At 45.1% G+C, this 24954-nt stretch overlaps 10 protein-coding genes across 10 annotated transcripts; 6 read left to right on the top strand and 4 right to left on the bottom strand.

The window, feature by feature from the left end:
* Positions 1–5527: 5527 nt before the first annotated feature.
* Positions 5528–6724, bottom strand: BJ212DRAFT_1477547 (uncharacterized protein; the record flags this gene model as incomplete). Its single annotated transcript, XM_041339564.1, has 4 exons — positions 5528–5976; positions 6027–6150; positions 6202–6432; positions 6494–6724. The coding sequence occupies 4 exons, from the start codon at positions 6722–6724 to the stop codon at positions 5528–5530; spliced, it is 1035 nt and encodes a 344-aa protein (XP_041196439.1).
* Positions 6725–7962: 1238 nt separating this feature from the next.
* Positions 7963–8500, top strand: BJ212DRAFT_1297037 (uncharacterized protein; the record flags this gene model as incomplete). The annotated part of the gene is made up of 2 exons (XM_041332532.1): positions 7963–8094; positions 8147–8500. 2 exons carry the CDS (start codon positions 7963–7965, stop codon positions 8498–8500), a joined length of 486 nt encoding a protein of 161 aa, XP_041196438.1.
* A 3224-nt stretch (positions 8501–11724) lies between these two features.
* BJ212DRAFT_1477545 (uncharacterized protein) lies at positions 11725–12109 on the top strand (the record flags this gene model as incomplete). The annotated part of the gene is made up of 2 exons (XM_041339563.1): positions 11725–11860; positions 11910–12109. 2 exons carry the CDS (start codon positions 11725–11727, stop codon positions 12107–12109), a joined length of 336 nt encoding a protein of 111 aa, XP_041196437.1.
* Positions 12110–12205: 96 nt separating this feature from the next.
* On the top strand, positions 12206–13312 carry BJ212DRAFT_1264800 (uncharacterized protein; the record flags this gene model as incomplete). Its single annotated transcript, XM_041330438.1, has 2 exons — positions 12206–12280; positions 13172–13312. The coding sequence occupies 2 exons, from the start codon at positions 12206–12208 to the stop codon at positions 13310–13312; spliced, it is 216 nt and encodes a 71-aa protein (XP_041196436.1).
* Positions 13313–13510: 198 nt separating this feature from the next.
* BJ212DRAFT_1297035 (uncharacterized protein) lies at positions 13511–13997 on the top strand (the record flags this gene model as incomplete). The annotated part of the gene is made up of 2 exons (XM_041332531.1): positions 13511–13824; positions 13874–13997. 2 exons carry the CDS (start codon positions 13511–13513, stop codon positions 13995–13997), a joined length of 438 nt encoding a protein of 145 aa, XP_041196435.1.
* A 1200-nt stretch (positions 13998–15197) lies between these two features.
* Positions 15198–15767, bottom strand: BJ212DRAFT_1445213 (uncharacterized protein; the record flags this gene model as incomplete). Its single annotated transcript, XM_041338072.1, has 2 exons — positions 15198–15650; positions 15723–15767. 2 exons carry the CDS (start codon positions 15765–15767, stop codon positions 15198–15200), a joined length of 498 nt encoding a protein of 165 aa, XP_041196434.1.
* A 765-nt stretch (positions 15768–16532) lies between these two features.
* BJ212DRAFT_1477543 (uncharacterized protein) lies at positions 16533–16904 on the bottom strand (the record flags this gene model as incomplete). Its single annotated transcript, XM_041339562.1, has 2 exons — positions 16533–16754; positions 16803–16904. The coding sequence occupies 2 exons, from the start codon at positions 16902–16904 to the stop codon at positions 16533–16535; spliced, it is 324 nt and encodes a 107-aa protein (XP_041196433.1).
* Positions 16905–17838: 934 nt separating this feature from the next.
* On the bottom strand, positions 17839–19922 carry BJ212DRAFT_1297032 (uncharacterized protein; the record flags this gene model as incomplete). The annotated part of the gene is made up of 10 exons (XM_041332530.1): positions 17839–18222; positions 18319–18424; positions 18548–18614; positions 18744–18800; positions 18852–18975; positions 19033–19137; positions 19179–19197; positions 19257–19355; positions 19404–19518; positions 19877–19922. The coding sequence occupies 10 exons, from the start codon at positions 19920–19922 to the stop codon at positions 17839–17841; spliced, it is 1122 nt and encodes a 373-aa protein (XP_041196432.1).
* Positions 19923–22452: 2530 nt separating this feature from the next.
* Positions 22453–23137, top strand: BJ212DRAFT_1332967 (uncharacterized protein). The gene is made up of 4 exons (XM_041334825.1): positions 22453–22620; positions 22671–22733; positions 22785–22850; positions 22915–23137. The coding sequence occupies exons 1-3, from the start codon at positions 22576–22578 to the stop codon at positions 22848–22850; spliced, it is 174 nt and encodes a 57-aa protein (XP_041196431.1). The 5' UTR covers positions 22453–22575; the 3' UTR covers positions 22915–23137.
* A 347-nt stretch (positions 23138–23484) lies between these two features.
* BJ212DRAFT_1477540 (ribonuclease H-like domain-containing protein) lies at positions 23485–24675 on the top strand (the record flags this gene model as incomplete). The annotated part of the gene is made up of 6 exons (XM_041339561.1): positions 23485–23692; positions 23749–23842; positions 23893–23992; positions 24065–24326; positions 24380–24503; positions 24561–24675. 6 exons carry the CDS (start codon positions 23485–23487, stop codon positions 24673–24675), a joined length of 903 nt encoding a protein of 300 aa, XP_041196430.1.
* Between the last annotated feature and the right edge of the window lie 279 nt (positions 24676–24954).

Here is a 24954-nt window from a genome sequence, read left to right as displayed (position 1 = left end):
CCCCTTAGCTGGACTGCCCGATTTACCCACTCATCCCCCTGGTTTTGTTCCAGGAACCTGCTATACACACGTGCATGTGGAAAAGTTAGATTTGGACCCGGCGCAGTGGCTATGGCCAGACGAGCTGAAGCTAGTATGCTGGCTTGTTCGCGTCCACAAGCTTGCCTTCATGTGGGACACCTCAGAACAAGGACATCTCAATGAAACCTACTTCCTGCCATGTGGGATCCCCACGGTGGCGCACACCCCCTGGTCTCAGTGGAGTATCCTGATCCTGCCGGCCACACTTAGCAAAGTAACGCACATCATTAAAGAAAAAATCTCATTGGGGGTATACGAGCCTTTGATGGCCACATATTGCTCACAATGGTTTTGCATAGTCAAGAAAGACGGCAAATCGCTTCACCTGGTGCATGACTTGCAGCCACTCAACACGGTAACAATCCATGATGCATCGCTCCCCCCATTTGTTGAACACCTCACAGAATTGTTTGTGGGTTATGCAGTATACAGCGTGATGGATTTGTATTTGGGGTATGATCAGCATGCGCTCCACAAGGAGTCATGTGATTTGACGACCTTTGGGATGCCCCTAGGGCCACATCGGCTTACCACTCTCCCGCAAGGGCACGCTAACACAGTGCAGGTTTACCAGGGCGATATGGCCTTCATCTTGCAGCCCGAAATTCCGAAATATATGTCCCTGTTTTTAGACGATGTGCCGGTCAAATCAGTGCAAACATGCTACCAGCGCGCAGATGGCTCCTATGAGACTATACCCAACAACCCAGGCATCCGCTGCTTCATATGGGAGCATTGCATCATAATCAATCGCATCCTCCAGCACCTTGAGAATGTGGGCGCGACTGTCTCGGCGTCAAAGTTTGTATTGGCCGCCCCCACAGCCGTGATAGTAGGGCACAAGTGCACGTTCAAAGGTAGAATCCCAGAGGACTCCAAGGTCCAAAAGATTAAAGATTGGCCAGAACCCACCAACCAGTCGCAAGTGCGCGGGTTCTTAGGGACCTGCAGCGTTCTTCACATCTTCATCCATGATTTCTTGCATATTGCGCACCCACTAATTGACCTCACCAGGAAAAATGTCCCTTTTGTATTTGGGCCAAAAGAGTGTGACACAGTTCAGACCCTGAAGGACTTGATATTAAAGTCCCCCATGCTGTGCCACCTCAATTACAAGAGCAATCGCGAAGTCATCCTAGTGGTTGACACATCGAGCATCGCAGTAGGATTTATCCTGCTGCAAATAGGCAAAGATGGGAAGAGATACCCAAATCATTTCGGCTCTATCGTGCTGACAGAAGTCAAGAGCTGCTACTCACAAGCAAAGTTAGAGCTCTATGGACTATTTCGTGCACTGCGCACCGTGCACATCTTTATATTCAGTGTAAAGAACCTTACGGTTGAAGTTGATGCAAAGTATGTCAAAGGTATGATCAATAATCCTGATTTGCAACCCAATGCGACCATCAATCGATGGATTGCGGGCATCCTTCTATTCTCATTCAAACTTGTTCACATCCCCATGATGAAGCACAAAGGCATTGATGGCCTCTCAAGGAGGCCGCCTGCAGATAACAACTCCCCAGAAGACGACGATCATGAGGATTGGATTGATCACACATACTCGTTCAGTGTTGCACTTCTTAATGACAGAGTGCATTGTGTCGCAGGTGGGTCAGTCAACCTAGTCCACCAGGCACACTATACGACCTTTGTCTCACAAATGGCACGCATACCAATTACAGTGGCTCAAAAAACTGTCCGCATGTTTTGACATTTTTCACTATCTATGATATTGTGTGAGAACAAACAAATGGCTCAAGGACATGCTTATACCACATTGTAGTATGGCTTCAGGGCTTTCATTTGAGCCCTACACCGTGGGAATCGGTGGAGATATGGTGGAGATACAAGGCTTACAAAATCATGACTCATGCAGACAGTTTTTTGAGCACATATTAAAACTATATAAATCATCATTTATGACACCATAACAATCATGCCACCATTAAATAAATTATAAAGTGGTGTCATTATGTCATTTTAAAACCATATCTAACTATACAAACCAAAAATTTCCATATGTCATGGTTATATTCACCATGAAAGCCACCCCCCCTGCTCAAAGGGATAATATCCTCTCTCTTTCCTATTCTGGCCTCTCTGCTTGTCAAATTTCCTCTAGAACTGGAGTATCCAAGTCCACTGTGGCCAAGTTCATCAAAGAAAGTCACACAGACAAGGAAAACTTCTGTGAAGGGCATCCATCCAAGCTCACCTCTACTGATAGGAGGGCTATTATTCAACATATCACTACAGGAAAGGCTGATAATGCTGTCCAGGTCACCTATTACATCAATTCCACCATCACATTCCCTGTCTCTTCACACACTGTGAGAAACATTCTCAAGACAGCTCATCTCAGGTCAGTAACAAGGAAGAAAAGGCTTTCCTCTCTATCACACATATGCAGAGAGGACTAGCACCCTTCTTTTTTCACATATATACCTTTCCATCTGACCCAATCCTATTTATTGTGGTCTTATATGATCATATAACATGCTTCCAGTCCATGTAATCCAATTCTGATGGGCTAAGGCAAAGGTTAGTCATCTCTGTTTATGTGTGATAGAGAGGAAAGCCTTTTCTTCCTTGTTACTGACCTGAGATGAGCTGTCTTGAGAATGTTTCTCACAGTGTGTGAAGAGACAGGGAATGTGATGGTGGAATTGATGTAATAGGTGACCTGGACAGCATTATCAGCCTTTCCTGTAGTGATATGTTGAATAATAGCCCTCCTATCAGTAGAGGTGAGCTTGGATGGATGCCCTTCACAGAAGTTTTCCTTGTCTGTGTGACTTTCTTTGATGAACTTGGCCACAGTGGACTTGGATACTCCAGTTCTAGAGGAAATTTGACAAGCAGAGAGGCCAGAATAGGAAAGAGAGAGGATATTATCCCTTTGAGCAGGGGGGGTGGCTTTCATGGTGAATATAACCATGACATATGGAAATTTTTGGTTTGTATAGTTAGATATGGTTTTAAAATGACATAATGACACCACTTTATAATTTATTTAATGGTGGCATGATTGTTATGGTGTCATAAATGATGATTTATATAGTTTTAATATGTGCTCAAAAAACTGTCTGCATGAGTCATGATTTTGTAAGCCTTGTATCTCCACCATATCTCCACCGATTCCCACGGTGTAGGGCTCAAATGAAAGCCCTGAAGCCATACTACAATGTGGTATAAGCATGTCCTTGAGCCATTTGTTTGTTCTCACACAATATCATAGATAGTGAAAAATGTCAAAACATGCGGACAGTTTTTTGAGCCACTGTATGTGCATGTTCCTTGATGTTGCTGATGAGATGGGACGAGAGCCAAGTATTCCATGCACAGACATCGCACAAGCATTAGATGCACTAATGCACAGAATGCAACATTTCCTCATCATGCGTGAATGACCCACTGACACTTCAGATCACAAATTCGTAGTGTTCATTAACAACACGGTGTGCTTTTTCATACTAGAGGATAATCTCTGGCGAAGGGAATCCCATGGGAAACACCAGCTCGTTCTGCAGCCACAGAAGCACTACCGCATTCTTAAAGAAGCACATGATGACCTCGGGCATAAAGGCATTTATACAATATGCACATGCTTGCAAGCACACTTCTGGTGGCTGCATATGATTGATGACATCAAGTGGTATGCGAAAACATGCCACAAATGCCAAGTGCAGCAGATGTGTAGGCTACACATCCCACCGACCATACCAATTCCGGGAGGTTTGTTCCACAAAGTGCACATAGACACCATGAAGATGCCTAGAGCAGGCGGGTTCAAGAACCTTGTGCAGGCACGTTGCGTGCTAACATTGTATCCCAAGTGGCATATGTTGTGCAAGGAGAATACCAAGATGCTCCAAGTGTTTATCTTCGAGGAACTCCTCTGCAGATGGGGCCCAATTACTGAGATAGTCACTGATAACGTGCCAGCATATAGACTCACTGCAGATGCATTAGCAGAGAAATACGGCATACACCCAATCCGTGTCTCCCCATATAACTCTCAAGCCAATGGTATAGTAGAACGTCGACACCGCAATGTCCAGGAGGCCATCATCAAAACTTGCAAAGGAGACAAGTCACGCTGGTATCAAATTGCACATTCAGTATTTTGGGCAGAGCATGTCACAATTCATAAAGTGACAGGCTTATCGCCTTACTTTATGGTTCATGGCATCAAACCCATTTTTCCTTTTGATCTTGTGGAAGTGACTTTTCTCATGCCATTACCTAGCAGAGGCACGTCTACCACTACTGACCTCATAGCATGGCATGTGTGCCAATTACAGAAGCATGTGGAAGATTTAGACCAGATCAAATACAAGGTAGTCAAAGCACGTTTCAAGTCCATTCGTGATTTTGAGAAATGCTTTCGCACATTGATCAAATTGTATGACTTCGCACCCAGGCGATCGTGTTAGTGCGCAACTCAAAGGTTGAGTATGAGCTAAGCAAAAAGACGAAGCCGCAGTACCTGGGACCTATGATCATAGTGCACCACACGAAGGGAGGCTCGTACATGCTGGCAGAGTTGGACAGCACGATATTGAAGCTCAGATTTGCTGTGTTCTGCGTCATACCCTATTACCCACACAACAATGAGTGCATATCAGTAACAAAGATGACCAGCGTAGATGACAACAGCCTAGACCAGCTCAAAGCAGAAGAAACCATAGAGCCTGACGAAGATGAACCAGAACATGCACAAGATGATTAATGATCCCGTGCCAATATCCCTCACCTCTCGCCTCCATTCAAAAAAAAAAAAAATACCAAAAACATCATATAACATTGAACACCACAAAAATATTTCACCATATGTACAAGCTCTCTATTTTTACCCCAGGTTTCATCCGGTGACCTCTATTTCCCTTACTCACTGTCTCATATAAACATGCATTGCTTTCACATACTCAAACAGACTCTTGAAAATACCCACGCATACCAACACACCTAGACGTATCGCATATACATTGAATAAGTTCCTATTTTTTTCTCTCATGCATGCATAATTGAGCCCATAGACATCCACTTCGAACACACGTAGCTGTGCCATGCCCATTTGTTCCTGAAATATAGACTTACACATTCACACTAATCAGGCAACAAGACAGGAGGAATAGACAACGATAGACACGCAAAGAAGATAAGACAAGCGCACACCTCACGCAACCGACCGACCGTACAGCATCTATCATGTTATAACCCTCTTATGTACTTGTGCTTACTATAATTATCTGTTTCTACCAAGCACAGTGGACCAAGCGACTTAGGACATGGACTGGACTGGACCAGGACTTGGAATGCGACGCAACATCAAACACAATATTTATACAGTGCGCATTGGCATGTGGATATATCTATGGTACATGAGGGGTGCCCAGCACCAGCAATCCAAGAAAGGTATAATTACATAACACATGCTACTCTACTGTTCCCTGAGGACGTCCCCCATCTCCCTCTCTATGACGCTCCAGTCATCCAACATTGTGTAGAGCTTGTTGGACATGAGGAGCAACTCTGCCTCCTGGCCGCACGAGTGCTGCCTCATGTTCAGAATGAACTTACTATAGCGCATGTTGCTCGCACGCAGCCCCTCATTCTCCCATTCCAAACGCCCACTCTCAGTGCGCACATGTGCAAGCTCTTCCTCTAACTCCCTTACTTGCATATCTCCATTCCCGGCACGGGCGGGAAGGGGGCGGGAAGGATGGATGACCTTCTTTTGAGGAGGCAGGACCTCCCAGATCTCGACCTCCAACTCACCAGATGTGTCTGCATCATCAGCAGTGGTAATGGTAGGTGCAGGTGCAGTGGCCTTGCCAGAATGTGTGACCTTGCGCGAACGAGGTGCACCGGGAATGGCCTTGCACTTGGCTAAAAAGGCATTATCAGTAAAAATGCGACCCATACTAAAAACAACTTACCAAACGAGCAAGCCTGGTGCAGATGCACGCAGGATGGGCAGCGCGTACCCAGTGTGCCATTGCACACGATACCATGCGCAGTGCAGCGATCGCACTTAGGAGTAGACATGCGACCCCCAGGACACTGGAAGAATGCGTCATTAACAGCCAGGAAAAGGAAGGTGCAATCACTTACCAGAACCCCCATGTCACGATCCTCTGCAGCTGTAACTGCAGGAGCCTTGCCAGCATGTGTGTCAGCGGTGGCAGCCATCAGCCCTTCAGCACGCTTCTTCCAATCACTGATGGTCTTCTGGGCCACACCTGCCCACTTAGTCGTTTCAGCAAGGAGTTTCACCTTGCCCTCATCCAAGTCAAGTGCAACACCTGCAGCGCACACCTTGTCACTAGATGCAGCCATGGCTGTCTGGAAGACAGGTAAAAATGCGTTAGAAGGGCGGAAACCAAATACTAAAGCAACAACTCACTGAGACACAGTTCCACTCTCGCAACCAATCCTCTATCTCTTCCAGGAGCTCTTGCTTTAGCCCTGGACGTGTCTCTGCGCACGCAACAAAAGTTGCGATGACCATGCTCCAAGTGTGAAGGACGAGTGTCACTGGTGTTTCCTGGGGCAGTTCCTCACTGCGCTCTTCTAGCCCAGGGGATGGAGGGGGGGAACTGTAAGAGTCTAGCATGGAGAGGGTGAAAGGAGGCATCGCGATGTCAAAAGATTATCACAGTATAGCAATAAGAGGAAGAAGAGGAAGCACAATGCATGCCTGGTTTTTTATCCAACATGGCCATATTAGGTCAGCACAGGTCAATGAGCCTCATGGCCACAGTGTCCACACAGTGGCGCCCGGCTATCAAATCCTTACCAGAGCGAACACCCATGGTCATGTGACTCCGCTCATCGAATTTTCGCTAAGTCCATTCACACTACAGAGACTGACTGAGGACAGTCAGTATTCAAGTCCCCCATGGATGTAGAGACTTGCTCCTCTATATTGCCACTATAGGATGATATACCACCCCTTCCCACTGATACTCAGTTCTGATCCTCTGGATAAGTCACTCACACTATTGCAAACTGATGTGCGATTGCCGTGCACATGTGAACACACTTGCATGTCCTGTGTGCCCACTCTAGGTCCTCTGCTACAGCCTGTCCACCCATCCATGTCCTCACTAAAGTCCACTGGTGCATTTTTATTACACTCTTATCACTCTGACGTACCTTCTGGGCTGATTATAGCGCTATAGTTTAAAACACTATTACATACAGATATCGCTACCTACTCGCTTCACCTCCACACTAAAAGTGTTGCCTAACACCCAATATAGGGAATGGAGGGGGAGTTTTTTAGAGTACCTTATCCTAGCACCTCCCACCTCTGTGTAGTAGCAGTAGTTTGCACATTTGAGCTAGTTTGAAAGCACTAAAGAATTGGAACTCGCGCGCTACCTTCATAGGCGCGATCACCTCTAGTCAGCTCGATTCTCTCCCCACTGGATTTCATTTCCAGATAGCTCTAGCACCTACACTTTAGACCCCCATCGTGCATGCTGTGTTTCCATGCATGTGCTCTCGCTTTCTATCGCATCAGCACACTTTTGTGCACATCTTCTTCACACTTCTTCCGGTATTCGCACTTCGCACATCCTATAGTGCTCATCTGGTTTCAAAGTCTCCCTCTGTCATTTCAAGGACCTTCTCTCAGTAGCTGTCCTTAGGGTCGAGTTCAGTCTCACATCCAGGTCTTGCTTTAGTTTCCCCATAGTCCAAAGTCCTCACCTTCAGCGGACTTGGCATTTTTGTCAAAGGCAGGGAAGATTGGTGCAATATTGATGGAAGATAGTGATGCTCTGTTATTTGGCATGGAAAAAGTTTTACACCTGTGAGTATATCTATTGTGATATTTGTTTAGTGTTCTAACCATGCTACTTGAACAACATGGACAATGAAGATGGCACATTCCTGGTGGATGCCTACTGCATTGAAGCCCTATCAAACAATCCAAAAATTCCCTTGACAGCTTCTCATCTCCTCCTTTGGGCCATGCTCCATGGAGGTGACTATAACCTGGTATGTCTTTTTCATATATACAACTACTGGCAGCTATGAAATCTATATCTAGGGAGGACTTTTAGGCTGTGGCAGTCAAGTCAGCCAGGCTTTGCTTGCAGGTAACCTTGGTGACTCACTGATGCAAGTTATGACATCAGCAATGCCTGCACAGCTTCCAGGCATGCTCAGGACATGGCATGATTGCCTCTGCACGGTCCTGGTTGATGGTACTCTGGGGAGAAAGTACCCAGCACTTGCAGTGTCTATCCCTGGAGACTTTCCCAGTGTAGACATCATGTGCCTTTACCTCAGTCCAGTCACCACTTGGTCTGATGGCACCAGCTCATCTTCACTTCCACAGTTTGGTCCCACTCAGCCTGATCTGATGTATCTTGCTGCATTCTGCAAGGCTTGCCTCAGTTAGATGTGACCCAAAATTCACAAGTATTTCAGGACCAATATATGATCCGCTGCATGCATGCACGCACTGTGCCAGGTGGGCCCTGTCTCAACTCACTGTTGTTGATGCTTACATAAAGTTTCAAGCTTCCCAAAATTGATGGTAGCGCACTGCTGAAGTCAACATTTAATGTTGACAAATGAAAAGATCCCAATGGGGGTGTACTGGTGAAGGTGAGGAATTTGGATGGGGGGAAACTAAAGATAAGGACTCTTCAGAGCTCCTCTGGATGCAAGTCAAACTCGACCCAAGGGGATTGCCACTGAGAAAGGATTCCTCTAAAGAATTGAGGGGAAATGCCAAGAACTAGCTCTCAACAGAGGGCCTGGTGGAGCATGAGAGTATGAAATGCAATGATAGGTGCCAAAGCATGCTGGATGCGACAGGCACATGAAAATGCACACTCGACATGCGAAATGCATGCTTTGTGGCTGGGCTCTAGACCTCAAGGCGAGCGATACTGATCTTTTTCTTGGATTGGTGGGAGATGATGGAGATGAGATGATCCTTTTCTGAGCTCAAGTGCGAAAATCAACAAAGATGGTAGTCAATTCAACTATCTGCTGCTGCTCTGAGGGATACTAGTGGAAGAGGAGTAAGTAACTAAAATTTACCCAGAGGCATGTAATGCCTTGTAAGTGCGTTCCCAGGCTTTGGAAGTGAATAGGTAGCAGTAAATATCATAAGTGATGTAACTTAAGTAAAAATAGCAAGGCAATGAGTAATTGCATACCATATGTAACTCTGTGATATGTGTTTGAAGTAAAAATAGATAGAACACACACCAATGGACCTTGGAGGACGAGGACAGGACATGTGGACAGTTGGTGATGAGGACACGAAAGTGCATGAAAGCATGTTCATAGCATGCCTGAAGCATGCCAACATGTGTGTCATCATGAAAGTGCATGTGTATTGTGCTTATTGGAGGGCATCAGTGCAGAGGCCAAAACGCGAAAATATGCCTGTTATACAGCTGTAGAGGATGGGGTCTCTACACTGGTTTACCACACCACACTATATGCACTGTCTTTTGTCAATGCTGCTAATGATGGCATCTAAGCTGACAACAACTCAAGTCCTGAAGAGAACAAGTCTGTCATATCCACATATCCAGATCTCAGATCCGACCCTTATCTCATCTCAGATCCACATCTTATCTCCAATGCTATCCACATCTTATCCCCCTCCAACATCTTGTCATTCAATCTGTCCACTCATCTGGTCTGGTCCACAACTCATCCAAATCCACAACCAGTGCTCGTCTCTTTTTGGTAACCCCCTAACTCCGGTATTTTGGTTATCTGTATATCTGTCCTGCTCCCTTATCCGCTACCTATGCTTCATTTCCATTTCATGATTTGTGATCTGTTTCTACTTACCAATAGACTATCCACATGCTTCATACATAGCCTCGGACTCTGCTGATTGATCATTCCATTAGATACCTATAGTATATAACCTCCTGTAACTTTCTGTAGTACCTCAGTTCAAATATCATCTTAGTTCTGCTCATTCCTGTCCTCTGGACTTGAGTACCTCTACTCTCATCACCCTCTGAGACTTAGGATTTATTCCTATAGTCTATCCGTATCTGCCTCTGTCCCCGACAGTCCATTACCATTAGTTTCTAGTCTGGACTCATCCAGATTAGCCCTACGATACTTATCCCTCATCTGGAAGTCATCCGGATCCATTATGCTACTCATCTGACCTTCTGGACATGTTAGCCTTGCCTTCCTGAAATAAGGGGCAATACTCAGGTAAGGGGCACAGCACATGAGCTGAGGCCAAAGCCCTTTGGATCCAGTTATCCTTTGAGTATGACCTTAACAGAGTCCTGGGTACCATCACACAGCAAGGTTACCATTACAGCTTGAATTATGGAGCTTACCTCACCTCAAGATGTCATTGACTACTTGGATCAACATGCCATCTCTGCAGGGCCATCCTCAGAAGATCCACCACCTGACTGGCATCCCTGTCTATCAGTGCAGTATGCTGCTGTGGCCTGAGGTTAGGGACATGAGCAATGAGGTTGGAGGTTCAGAGCTGAGTGGGGGAAGCAAGCTGATAGTGTGCATTGATGAAGAGGGGTGGGAAGTTATTGACCTTACTGTAGAGTAACTTTAACATACACAGCTCTTATTCCATTGAAGGACCAAGCAAATGACATGAATTTTTTGCTATGAATTCACAAGTGTGGTGCAGCTGAAGTTAAAATGAGGAACAGACCTCTCTCTGCACTCTCTAGACTCAAAGACACCACACTACATCACCTTGGTCATGGGAAGGACCAAAAAAACTTCTGATAAAGTCCAGGTCCACCCCAGCAAAGCTAGTCCCAAGAAACAGAGGAAAGGAGTGCAGCCTACAGGAAACACTACCTTGCCAGCCATCAACAAGATAAAGGAAAGGGCAAAGCAGCAGCATAAGCATGCAAATAGCACATGGAAAAATTACAGCTCATACATCAGTTGTGGGCAGAAATGGCTAAAGGCAGATGCCTGTGCTACTGGCTGCAGAGACAAAGAAACACACAATGACAATGCTTATGAGGATCCAATGTTCAGAGATGCACTCAAGGAGACACCTAACTGGCATTCAGATAAAGCACTTGCACTATTTATTTCATACAAGTGTTTTCATGAAGACAATGGTCAAAGTACATGTGATGGTATTCATGCAGTGTTCAAAAAGTACTGGGAGGAAGCATGAGCACTAGTCTAGCATGCCTGTAGTGATATGTTTAATGCTCACCTTTAAACAACAGAGCCAGTGATACATATTGCAGAAAATGGCATTTCAACAAGGCATGGAAGCATTGGGAAGGGAATCCTGCTTGTTCAGCTGAAGTGCAGGATGTCATCAAGTCAGTCTGACACAAGACAAATAGCAAGGGTGCCAACATAACTCACTCAATTGCAATGTCGAAAGGCTTCATGGATAGGATCCTAACATGGATCCACTTATGCTGCCCAAGGGAGACCTATACAGGTCTTGTCAGAATGTTGCTTGAAGAAGATAAGATGGCTACTGACAACCTCACCTTAGAGTTGCATACATCAATCACACAAATGGTGATGTACCAAGTGTTCAGCACCACTGCTTGGAATCTGTGGACAAGGTGTTTTGAATTGATTAAACTCAAAAGAAAAGACCTTACAATTGATCCATCCGAGGTCAACATGGCCTTCAGCAAGTATCTATACAACAAGATGCCTTTGATCAAGGACTTACATGCTTGCTTTGAGGTGTTCTTGTTGAATTGCAAAGGATGGCAGTGGAAGGTGGACAAAGGGCTAATGGAGGCAGATTTGCACAGTGAGTAAAATTGTTATGGGGCCAGTGCAATTGCTCACCTCTTGTCTAGGTAACCAGTACAAAATCTATCCACAGCCAGACATGCCTGGCTGTAATTGTTTCTTCTGGATGTTGCTGTGGCTTACACTTCTCAAGCATGTTCACTACAATGGCAAGCTCAAGCCTGATGACTTTGTCTTCCCCACAATCAGCTCCAATGGTGTTGTTCACCATGGTGAACATATCTTGCATGATGCTGTCCAGGCTTAGATCAATGAAGTGACCACCAGTGCAGGAATCCCTTGAGGTGTGGGTGATAGTTTCACCACCCACACCTATTGTCATGGTGGAGCACAGTGGTGCTGGATGTTTGCACCTGTTGGGGAGTGCTGGACATTGGCTAGGGTAAGGTGGTGGGGATCATGGGCTGAAAATGAGAATGTGAGTGCATGGTGAAGGTGAGGACTATGAACTATGAGAGAAACTGACTACTACTAAGGGAACTCTACAGCAAGACCTGGATATGAGACAGAACTAGACCCAAAGGACAGCTACTGAGAGAGAGTCCTCAAAATGACTGAGGGAGACTCTGAAACTGAACAGGTGCTAGAGGATGCATGAAGCATGAATGCTGGAAGGAGCGCGATCGAGACACACACAAAAGCACACTGGGGCAATAGAAAGTGAGAGCACATGCGATGGGGGTCTAAAGCATAGAGGCAAGGGCTACCTGGAAACTAAATCCAGTGAAGAAGGAATCAAGCTGGTGCAAAGCAGTCACGTCTAGGCAGGTAGCGCACAAATTTGGACTTTTGGGACTTTTAAACTTGCTCTAATGTGCAAACTACTGCTAATACACAGAGGTGGGGAGTGCTAGGATAAGGTGTTCTAAAAACTATAAGTCCCTTCTCTATATTGAGCACTAGGCGACACTTGTAGCATGGAAGCAAAGCAGGTAGGTAGCAATATCTGTATGTAATGGCGCTTAAGTGTGAGCATGCACATTTACAGCACTGTAATCAGTCTGGAAGATATGTCAGAGTGATAAGAATACAATAAAAATATACCAGCAGACTTTAGCAAGGACATGGACAGGTGGATGGACTGTAGTGGAGGACCTAGAGTGGGTGTGCAGGACATGCAAGTGCATTCATGTGTGTGTGGCAGTTGCATGTTAGTGCATGATAGCACAAGTGACTTATACTGAGGATTAGAGCTGGAGTATCAGTAGGAAGGGGTGGTGTATCATCCTATAACGGCCATAAAGAGGTGTGAGTCTCTACAGCAGACATACTTCAATACCACCTGACTGACTCCTGAAAAACAAATCAGTGTGATACACTCATTTGGTACCTCCTTGATGAACTCTTGACTTATGAAAATGACCACAGTGATGCCCTGTGTCCCACACAGAACGAGGCTGATGGCTCCCTGCTTGGTGAGCACTGGTTTGTCAAGCCTGTGTGCTCATAGGATATACAACTCATGCAGGAGTTCATCATGGTCAACATTGCAGATTTGCAGAGTGATGTACACTTCCTCACAAATGCACTTGTCTCCTGCAAGAATGGACAGCTCAGCCCTGCTCCCATGCGCCAGACACTGGTGCAGCACCCACTCTATGGGGATTCACAATGAAGTCACAAGTCCCCAACACCCATCCCACAATGAATGGTCTCTGCACCAACCCACACCATCAATCCAACTGTGAATAGCACCAGCACAACAAACATTGGCTCTCATCCACTCCCTGAGAAGGGCCTGGACATCCCAAACCTTCTTGTGTGGTGCACTGATGGGAGCTATGCTCCCAAGAAGGACTCCTGGAAGTACATCGTCCAGCACTGGACAGAAGCTGATCCTGGATGTGGCTTGCATGTGGCCCTTGGAGACTGGCTAGCTGAATGGCTCAGGGAGAAGAACAGAGCCATCTTCAGCTCGAAGTACCACCAGTGTACTATGATCGCACTGGAATTTCTTTATCAGTAAGTGACCTGCCTCATACTTATCCAATGAGCCATTCACCATTTGAAGGTACCAGGCAAATGAGTCAGCATTCCTTGCTGCATATCCAGAACATACCGAAGGTCACACCGCCCTGTTCAATGCAATCAAGCATGCCAAGAAGAGCCATGGGAAGATCATCCCCTGCAAGTAGGCAGACAGACAGACCTGGACCCATAGATTTAGGTAGAGGCTGGTATTATAGGCACTGTTAACTGATGGCCCCATCCCCTTAGTTAGTTAAATTGATTTTGATGCATCATTAAGCATGCCAAGCTCACCTTTGAGTTTCAAGGGCATCACATGATTGAGTGAGTCTTCAAGGTTGTCTTAAGGGAAGAAGGGAGGAGGTGAGAAAATGGTGTGGAACATAAGTTTCAAAAAAAAGAAAACACAAAGGCAAGAGTTGATTAGGAAAGTACGAGCTAACAAACTATACTACCAACTACCATAACCTAGCATAAAGTAATCAAGCACACCTCAAACTCGAGGCACCAACAAATGAGCTAATGCACAAACAACATGAAAGCAGGGTAAGCAGGAGGAATCCAACCAAAATGGGATGAGGTTCCATTATCATGTGACCAAATTACTGTATATGGTGCACCCAGGTGTAAATTCTGCCAGCTAAGTGCAAACATCATGGTGCTGAAAGACAATAATTGTTATTTGTTATTACCTGAATAGGAACCTTTGGTGGCTTAAGGTTCTGCCAAAGAAAGAAGGTGACACCCAGGAGAGTATGGTGGATCTTTGGTGACGGTTTGATTTGCCATGCTGCTGCATATATTTTCAAAGTCCATTGTATTTACTATTGTATTTACTGTTGTATTTACCATCCCAAATGTCATGGCCACCATGCAACATTGGGCAGCACTGAATATACCATCCGCATGTCTAATTTCTAAATAATCATTCAACATTCAACTTCTGCCATTCAACATTCAAGGTCAATGCCAATGTTTGCTCTGCCGCTGTTTGCAGAGGTACTTTATAGCACAACATCAAGTGAAATTCAATATGTAGCTAGTAACTGTCGTGCCACCCAGGTGTTTCCGTCACGACAACATGATTTCCATCTTCCTATCAAGACTACTCTAATGCTTGCAAACCAAAGGCACGGCAAAATTGGTTGCACTGGTGTTCAGATTGGAAGTTCTTGAAAGCAGCTGTGCAGTTTCTGTCGCCAAAGTTATTCACAAAGTCACTGTAGTTCATGTCAGCCAACCAATAAGAGAGACTGGCTCAGCATCAACTCATGAGCCCATTATGACTTGACAGTCAGTAAGAAGATCACCAGAGCCTAGTCAAGATACAGTTAGTAAGTTTGTCAAACAATGACTGCACAACCAAACTAACCCTGAAAATCAGAGAGATAGACCATCTCATTAGAGAGACAATACTGGATGTGTTGCATGGGGCACAGGAATAGTCTGATTTCTGCTTCTTTGCTGTCCAGGCTATGAGCTGGAACAGCTGAATTGTTGTTAATATACTTAACAAATGTACCACTAATCCTCTCTTTGATAAGATAATTGGCACAAGAGTCGCTGTCATCAATGTCAACAGGAATGACAGGTGCCACATGAACAAGTTGAAGATGTGGCACCAGTTTCTTGACATCTTTCCGCACTTTGCCTGTCATGAGCATCTGATTGACAAACGTATATGCCATGCCCATTAGCACTGCACCCCAGTAAAGGCAGTTGGCCTCACCAAGAGTTTTTGCTAGTTCATCCTCTGTGGAAAATTGGTAGCATCCCTTCCCTGGTTCCTTCCAGAAGAGGACACATTTAGCAACAAGGTGCTCAGCAGATAGAATCAATGGTCACAGAGATGCTGTTGACACAGGCATAGATGTGGTGCTTGTCCTATGGACCAATACTGGGTGACAACTTTTGAAGCTGCCCACTGAACCAATCATTGCTTTTGGGCTAGTGTCAATGGCAAGTGTGGTGATGGTGTAATGACTTTTAGTGATATCAAACGGTGTTGAGATGAGGTTGGAAAAACTGATAGATGGGATGTCATAGAGGCAAAAAACAACTGAGGTATATCCCATGCCTGCACTAGAGTGAGTGTAATCAACATTCATGTGAAGGCTGTGCATACCAATAGACAAAGCTTGCTTGTGGATGTTACCCTGAGCATGCATTGCTGCCTTTAACTGAGCTTGACTAGGTAGGAATAGCTGTGGTGATATTTTCAATTGGAAAGTGGATTTAACTGAGTCTGTGTCAGAAGTGCTGACATGATGATCTGTTACTGATCCATCCATCTGAGTGTTTGCAGATGTTGCCAGAGGCAAGTGCTGTGTATAGGCTCATTACCATGTCTGAAGTATGCAGAAGTTGGGAATCATGATTCTTGAACACTTGTGGGCAGGGCACTTTGGCGAAAGATCTAAATCATTGCCACTATTAGGTGGACTCCATGCTGAGGACTTTGTCATTGTCTTTATCTTCTGAGTCTGTGGTGTGCTAGAAGTAGCCACTAGTGCCTCATCTATATAGTCTGGTACAACCTTCTATGACTGTTAGCATCACTTTGTGAGAGATGAACTCAGATGCACATTTTCCTGTTGCTCTCACCACAGCAACACATCCTGAAACTGCATGTTGGTCATAACAAGGAGGACCATAATATGTGTATTTGCAAAAAAAATTGGGACAGGGTCCTTGGCTGTTGATCAGAGGAAGAACTCTCGAAGGACTGGCTCATCAGCATTAAGGGATGGCTGCCATGGATCATACAAAAGCATTTTTGGGGACTTGTGTATCTCCAAGCTATACAGAGACAGTGAGTGATTGTGTGACCATTCAGCCCATAATGGATCGAGCTGGTTGCAGGCAATAGACTGAAGCTCCGTCAATGTGACATTAAGTGCAATACACACATTATGTTCAATATTCTAAAAAAAATTGTGAGTATATGGTTGGGCAAGCTAGGGTTCACATACACCAACCAATACTGTCCCTAACTTGCCTTCAGGTTTAAGGTGATGAAGAGCAACATGGATTGTCACTTGGTGTGTGCCTCCTGATGATGCTGCCAGGGCCATCTTGTTGTGATGTAACTGATGGACTGCATGATTGGGTGTGTACCTGATGCTAGCAATAGGACCTAGTAATAGACTGGTGAAAACGTCACTTCAACTAGACATCAAAAGAAAGCCCCAAACTATTTGCTTTTACCTGATACACAAGGTGGCAGTGGTGGAGGGAGCATTTTTCCCTGTCCACTGGAGTGGACTTGACCACCTTGAAATGATGGTGGTGGAGCAAGACTGAAACGCTGACTAGGAAAGTGATTTTCTGTCATAATAAACTCAAGTCAGCTTGGCAATGTTGACTTCATGTATTGGGAACATGCACACCTCCTCACTGGGCAGCTGAGGTTGCTTTTACCAGCTTGTGTTGTGATGGCCCAGGATGATCTATGGCAGCTGTAAAATCTACAATAATAAGCATAATGTTCAATTCTGCAGGTTGATGAGTCACCTGTCCTCAAACTACTACTTTCTCGAGTCTGCTCAGACATTTTGCACTGTTCATAATGCTTTGCACAGCTAGGGCAGCATGTATGACCAGATCCATCTTTACCACAAATATATGTAAATGGAAAAGTTGAGTCGAAGCAAGTGTCACAGCATTGACAAAGTCACCATGCAGTTGGATTTACAGGAGTAAATTCAGCCATGATTGATATCTGAGCTTGAGGACTTGGAGTCACAGTGTAAAATGCAGGAGGATTCAGTCAATAGGCAGACGAAGATGAAACTTTTTTTATTTGCCTCTTGCCTTAGAATCATGACACCCAAGGTTCCTCTGTCAGTTGTTTGGAGCTCATGTGTCAATGTGCAATTCTCAGTTACAGGTGAGTGTGTCAACCCTTGGTTCCATCACCATTGGATCAATAGTGAGGGTCACAGTGAAACTAGGTTCTTTGGGAAACAATCATTCAATCACATTGCCAGCAAACATATGAAAGGTACATCACAAAAGCTCATCATCAGTCCAATCAAACTCATAGAAATCCAACTCTGCATCACCTGACTCCTCATCTGAGATCTTCTCAGCACCCATATCACTGCCTGGACCACTACCTTCAACAAACAGTGGCAAATCTACAATAGGTAAGTCCTTGGAGCCAATAAGGTTGTCCCTGTCACAAGGAAGTGGGAGTTGCACCACAAGAAGTTTGCGAATCCCTTCATCCCATTCAATTGATTGGAAACACATCAGAAGGTCAGCATAGACATTCCAGACATTGTCCCCAGTTACTGGAGTTGAGCCAAGCTCCGCCATGAATACAGAGGTTTGTTGAGAAAACTCTTGCAGAACTAGGAGAAAGACAGGGTGATCCAGAGGAGCATATATCTGTCACATAGCATCAAGCAAAGAATGGTCAACTTTCACCTAGGAAGAATACACCTTTCAATCAATTGATGAGACACAAAGATAGCCAGTACTTACTGCAAAGTCACAAGAATCATATTCTTTGGCATGGTAGAATATGTCATTTGGATGACCATGTGGAAGGATCTTGTGGATATTATGGTGAGGTTTGACATGATTGAACCTTTCTGCAAAGAGATCAAGCTCATGCTGGAGCCACGGAATAAATATATAATGAAAAATGAGCCTTGAATACTTGATGCTTAGTGCTCAACGAGAAAGAAAGAAATTAATGCGGTACTGCTACCTTTCCAAGGCATCATCAGGATTATAGATTCCCATGGTGAAGCCATATTCTAGAATATCTTTGAATCCTGGAGTCCAGCATCATCATAATTGGCTCCAAAATATTTTGGGCTTGATGTTGCAATGTTGGCCCTTGAATTTGTGTTGTCAAGTGCAGGCAAGAGCTGGATCTTGCATATGACAAAGTAAGGTGTGACCATTAGCAATGCCATTATTTTCACTTCCAGGGTCACTCTGGGTTACAAGGGGCATGGCTAGTAAAACCATGTTTCAGTTGGTGAGTGTAGTGAGATAGTCATGCTCACCACCAAGGGCTTGTACAGTATCACAGTACCATCCACAAATAAGACAGGGGTTATGGTTGGTCCACCAGATCTTGATCCAAAGTATGTGTCCTGAAAATGGCTCAATTGTGACATGCAGGAAGAGCTGAAATCAGCACCACTTGTCGTGTTGATCAAATACCCAAACATCATTGACACCCACAGTCCAGTAAACACTCCTCTTCAGGTGTTGACTCTTGCGAGCTTGAACATCTGCCTGATGGTAGAGATTCATGTAATGAAGAATCAACTTTCTTTTCACAAAATACTACATGTGTTATTACAGAAATCCGAATAAAGAAAACACACCTTGACACAGTAATCTTTTCTTCGTGTATGAGGGTTTGCCTCATGTCATGCAAACCCTGCTTTGGGAACCATGCTCACACTCGCTCAATTGCAGGACCAATACTTGTGATGGTATGGGCTTGCCCACGAGCAGACTTCAGCCCCCACTGAGAGCGCCGCTTTTTCAGGAGGTCAATCCTAGGTCATGTATCAAGCATGCTTTCAGCTAGACAAAAAAGAACTCACAAAACATTGTATGCATCAGTATCATAGTGTTTGCATAGGCAGGAAACAATTTCGGTGTTACTGTACCCCTTTGCCACGAAATCCTCAATAATTGGCCTGATGAGATTATCAGGAGCTTGAATAAGCGAAAATCAGCTTGGAATGGACTACTAGCACAGACATGCTACTTACAGGCAGGAACTCAACCTTTCTTTCCAAGTGTATTCAGCATCTGTGAAATTAATTCAGCAGGAGAGACAGATGGCTTTGGACCATCCATTTGAACATCATCGCTAAAAATTTGTCCATGGGTTTGAGGAGGTCCTTGGTTACAGTCTGAGACCTTCTGGTCCTGGATCCTCTTCCTTCTGAATCCAATGAACAGTTTCGAAGCTTCTATCCTCAGATCATTGACTGTTCACTCTGTCCTGTTCATGTTCTGGCCATCTTAGTTGGTTAGGGAATGGTGAATGGTAAGTAGTGCAAAAAGTCACATTGTCGTGATGGAAATGCCTGGGCAGCATGACAGTTACTAGCCATGTTAAATTTCACTCAATGTCATTACCACTGATTCCTGACTGCTATCAAGTACCTCTGCAAACAGCAGCAGAACTAATGTTGTTATCGAGTGGTGGAAGTTGAACATTGAACTGTGATTAGAATTAGACAAGCAGATGGTATATTCAGCACTACCCAACACCATATGTGGTGACTGTGACATTGTCATATCCCACAATCTGGACTCACATTCCTTAATATTCCCACGCCTTCCAAGCCTACATCTGGACCCCATATCCAACTCATTGCCAGATCCCCTTCCACTGTGTGCTCCACACCTCAGTAGGATCGACTCCGCTCCAGATTTACCCCTGAGCTCCGGACCTCCAGATCCTTGCTGCTAGCCTGATCCGTACCACCCTATCCTGTTCTCCTGTCCTCCTGTCCTCCAGACCTTCGGACCTCCTATCCTTCCATCCTGTTTCCTGTAGAAGTATTACCTCACAGTGGGAACTCTCCTGAGCACTTCCTGCATTCCTCCAGAACTCTCCCACGCTCCTCCAGACGTTTCCCACGCTCCTCCGGACATTTCCCACGCTCCTCCGGACATTTCCCACGCTCCTCCAGAAGTCCTCTAGCACTCCACCAGAGTAGCCAGCCTCCGGAAGTCCTCCAGACTTCATTGGACCATCATCAGACCTCATCTGAAATGAAGGGCCCATACTCAGGTAAGGGGCACAGCATATGAGCTGAGGCCAAGCCCCTCTGAGTCAGTCTCTCTCTCCCTTGAGCAGCATGATTCTTAACAGACATTTGAGATGTGTTCTTGGTAAGGGCCCGTTCGGCAACCATTTGTTTACATCCATTTCGTTTGTTTTCATCCATTTGCATCCATTTTCATTTGAAACAGAAAAATGTGTTTGGCAATGTGTTCATTTCGCTAGATATCTGTCATGCTGCATAATGTGGCATCACACTAGTACTCTTTTGCTCACTCTAGTCAATCAAATATCCCACTGTCCCTACTCTGTCAACTACTACCAGTCTACTACCATGTGTCATATGCCATTCCAGACCCTCAACTCTAAATCTGCTTCTCCAGACATCTGGATCCAAGATCTGGATCTCCAATGATCTGATCTATCTTTATCTTCCTTCCAGAATCCAAACTCTATATCAGTGCCCAACCCCATTTAGACTTCCCCTGTCTCTGGACTCTGGTTAACTATGTTTCCCTTCTGATTATTGATCCGTTACATACATTTCATTTCCAATATGCATTATTGGTGATCTGTCCTACTTACTAATAGACTTTGCATATGCTTCGTACATAGCCTTTGTGTTTGCTGACTGATTCCTATGTATACGATACCTACAGTATATAAACCTCCTGTAACTCTCGGAAATACTTTAGTTCAAATATCATCTTAGTTCCTGCTCATTCCTGTGTCCTCTGGACTTGAGCCAAGTCTCTTGTCATATTCTGGGTCTTAGGATTGCATCCTAGACTACATCTCCAACTCTACATTAGGGTAGTCTATCCCCTGTTAGTTTCTAGTCCAGACTTCATCCAGATTAGCCTTATCCACTTGTCCAAGTAACATCCAGATGTCCATTGGATTTATCTCATGTTTCAGATCCAGACATCCATTATCTGCCCTAGTCAAATCCTGGAAACTCCAGATGACTATTCTAGCCCCCAGAAATTAAGGGCACATACTCAGGAAAGGGGCACAGTGTACAAGCTGAGGCCAAGCCCTTGTGATCTGACCCCCTTGAGCATGCAACCTTAACACCATGGCAATCTCTCTCTTGTCAGATACCAAGGAGAACATCAATTCACTGCAGGAACCTCAAGATCAGGCTGTCAGTACCAGGAAGATTCCATGGAATGCAAAGTGGCTTTTGGGAGATGATGCAACACTCCTTGACTCTCTCAAGACCTTTGCTGACAGAAACTCAGCTGATAATGGCACCTTCAAGTCTGCAGTATTTACAGCTGCTGCTAGCACTGCAGCTCTCTTTCTGTGGGTGTGGGTTGCCTTAAGGGAGGCTTTGAGGGCCTTTCTCTTCCATGATGAAGTCATACTAGTAGTAGTTGTAGAGCTTGAGCAGCAAACTGATGGTTATCATTGATTATCTACATGTGTGACAGTGTGTGACACCCGTGGGAGCATCCGTTTCACTTCAACGTCCGTCCGTTTCAAAACGGAACGAACCCAAACAAACGAAACGAGCGGTTGCCGAACGGGCCCTAAATACAAAAGTAAATACAACGGACTTTGAAAATATACGCGGCAGCACGGCAAATCGAACCGTCACCAAAGATCCACCATAGGAGAGCACCTCTTTCTGGGAAGTTGACCCTTTGGAAAGTTTCGGCTCGGTGGATAGCCTTGCCATGACTAATTTTTCGGCCAAGCTTTCACTTCTTGATTCCTAGATGCCATCCATGGAACATTGATACAGTCCGAAGTTTGAGACGAACTAGTACTGCTTAGACCCCGCCAGACAGACGCACTGAACGCACCTGTCAGGGACAAAATTTTTCAAGTGACGGTATGCTCCGCCCATCTAGAGCAGCTTGGTGTGTACCCCACACTGACATCATCATGATCGCACCGCTCCTTGTGATTATAAAAAGCGTCACCTCCATATTCCATTGAATTTAAATTTCCCTTATTCTACTAACACTATGTGGTTCACATCCGATTCTGAAGAGTCTCAAGCACACTCGCAGGTGAGCCGCAGTGGTGTGTTACGTTGACTGGCCATCTTAATGACCTATAGGTGACTGGCGGACACAGCGCCAAACTGAGTCATGAGCTCATTGCCGCTGCCGCGTCATACGAGGTTTGTCTTTCGTGCCTGTTGAGCACGACGTCGTTGCCGATCACTTATTAGGCTGCCAAAGCGTACGAGAAACATGTTCAGCAGAACGGAAAACCTGCAAACCATGCGAAGGCATAGAGTTGCTGTGAGTATCATCATGCAAAATGGTCTCGAACTCATCTGAAAAAAACCTCTAGTGCAGGCGCTGACGGGTGGCTTTGTTGACCGCATTGCAGAGACCAAGGGAATGGACGAACTTGATAAGAAACAGCCAAGCACGCAGGTACGATCTTCAACTTTTAAAGTATACTATGCCCTGAATCATTATTTCTATAGCACATGAACGGGCTAAAAGCACCCTCGAGAAACATGGAGAATTTTGATTGTGTATAGTAGTATGTTGGACGTGCACGACGGACTTGGTAACAGAATGCACAATACAGCCTATCTATCATAGTAGATCGAATTCTTGAATGTGCAACATAAATCTGGCTTGTCCTAGAAAAAAAAAAGTACCCGAGTTAAGACCAAGTTGGAACACATTACAAGAACTCATCAATTTAGCACTGCCGAGTTTAAAACCATTATTTATCCGCTTGATAGAGGACTTTCAAGTTGACCAGTGACTGGTGACTAACAGGGGTGCCGTCTATTTTGGTTATTCCTACACAATATGTACAAAGAACGCGTAAACACAGTCTTGCAATCGTGGAAACGGTATATTGGCCTAGATACGTCTAAGTCGAGATACCTATAAGACATCGTGCAAACTATGTCCCGAACTATTCCTTCAGCACCTGGACCGTCAAATCCACTTACAAACTCATATACTTACCATTCTTCAACGCCTACAGCACCAGGGCCATACATCCTGGGTGTTGACGAGGCTGGTCGTGGCCCTGTACTTGGGCCACTTGTTTACGGTGTTGCCTACTGTCCTGCATCTTGGAAGACCGACTTAGAGCAGCTGGGCTTTGCTGGTAAACATCTCTCAAGCGCTTAACTACATAATGACACCAGCCATATCTTCTACCAGATTCCAAAACACTCACTCCGGAAAAGCGAGCCCAGTTGTTAGGCGTTCTTAACTCTGATCCTCAGAATCTCGGATGGTCTGTCCGAGTCATCAGGTACGCACATCCGAAGTTCTATCCTTTGTGAGACTTCTCATGGTGATTAGCCCACAAGCTATATCAGCTGGGATGTTGAGAATTCCGCCAACAAATCTTAACAAGCAATCCCAGGATGCAACCGTATTGCTCATACGCGATGCCTTCAGCGTGGACTCCAGTTGTCTGAGGTTAACATGCGCCATATGTTTCCGAATGAATACTAAACTATCCTCTGGTTAGGTATACGTGGATGCACTGGGAAACACAACTACTTATGAAGCGTATCTTTCTTCACAATTCCCGGGCATCAGTTTTACCGTGACAACGAAAGCAGACTCAAAATTCAAGATTGTGGGAGCAGCTAGTGTGGCGGCAAAGGTCACAAGGGATGCGTGTGTGGATGGTTGGACCTTCGAAGAACTGGTTGAAGAAGACGACAATGCAGTCGAAAACACTCGAAAAGAAAACTGGAATAGAGAATTCGGGAGTGGTTATCCATCGGGTTTGTTACTTAAGTCGCAGGAAATTCTGCTTCCTTGCTTAACGCAATTGCAGATCCAAAGACCCAAGCTTGGGTAAAGGCCTCACTCGACCCTACTTTCGGTTTCCCATCCATCGTCCGGTTTTCGTGGACAACTGTTAAAGTCATACTGGAGAAATCTGCTCACTCTGTAAAATGGTATTGATATTTTTCTTTCACTAGCCAATACCGAACTTCATCTGCCCCTTTTCACAGGACTGACGAAGGACAAGAATCATTAATGAAGGCATTCGAAGGCGGGAAGGGGAGAGAGAAAGACCGGTGCATTGTCACCAAGGACCTTGGAATTCAGAGTATTGGAACGCTATAAAAGCACTCCGTACAGCATGATAGCATCCCTTCCTTCCAACCTCCTACAGCCAGTACCTTTAGTTTCTCCGACGACAATAACTGATTCGAATTCTCGAGGCAAATTTTGCTCAGTCTCCGCCTACGAATGGGGAGGCTGACAATTCCACAAGTAACGATAAAGCTATAGCTATATGTCAGCCGCCATGCTGCACTAGTACTTATATGCCAGCAGCGGTAAGTACTGCTCTTATACCCTTTGCAATCCGACCGCCGTATCGTTCGCGAACAAGTCCGCCAC

This window comes from Suillus subaureus (assembly GCF_016647635.1).
Source record: "Suillus subaureus strain MN1 chromosome Unknown BJ212scaffold_6, whole genome shotgun sequence".
Classification (NCBI taxonomy): domain Eukaryota; kingdom Fungi; phylum Basidiomycota; class Agaricomycetes; order Boletales; family Suillaceae; genus Suillus; species Suillus subaureus.
Note: the sequence above shows the minus strand (reverse complement) of the source record. Positions and strands in the feature narration are given on the sequence as shown.

What these genes read in the sequence shown, in the direction of transcription:
- BJ212DRAFT_1332967 (XM_041334825.1), top strand. Translation starts at nt 22,576, where the DNA reads ATGTGGTTCACATCCGATTCTGAAGAGTCTCAAGCACACTCGCAG. An exon ending in AGTCTCAAGCACACTCGCAG is followed by an intron (nt 22,621 to 22,670) that starts GTGAGCCGCAGT and finishes AATGACCTATAG; the next exon opens with GTGACTGGCGGACACAGCGC. An exon ending in CCGCTGCCGCGTCATACGAG is followed by an intron (nt 22,734 to 22,784) that starts GTTTGTCTTTCG and finishes ATCACTTATTAG; the next exon opens with GCTGCCAAAGCGTACGAGAA.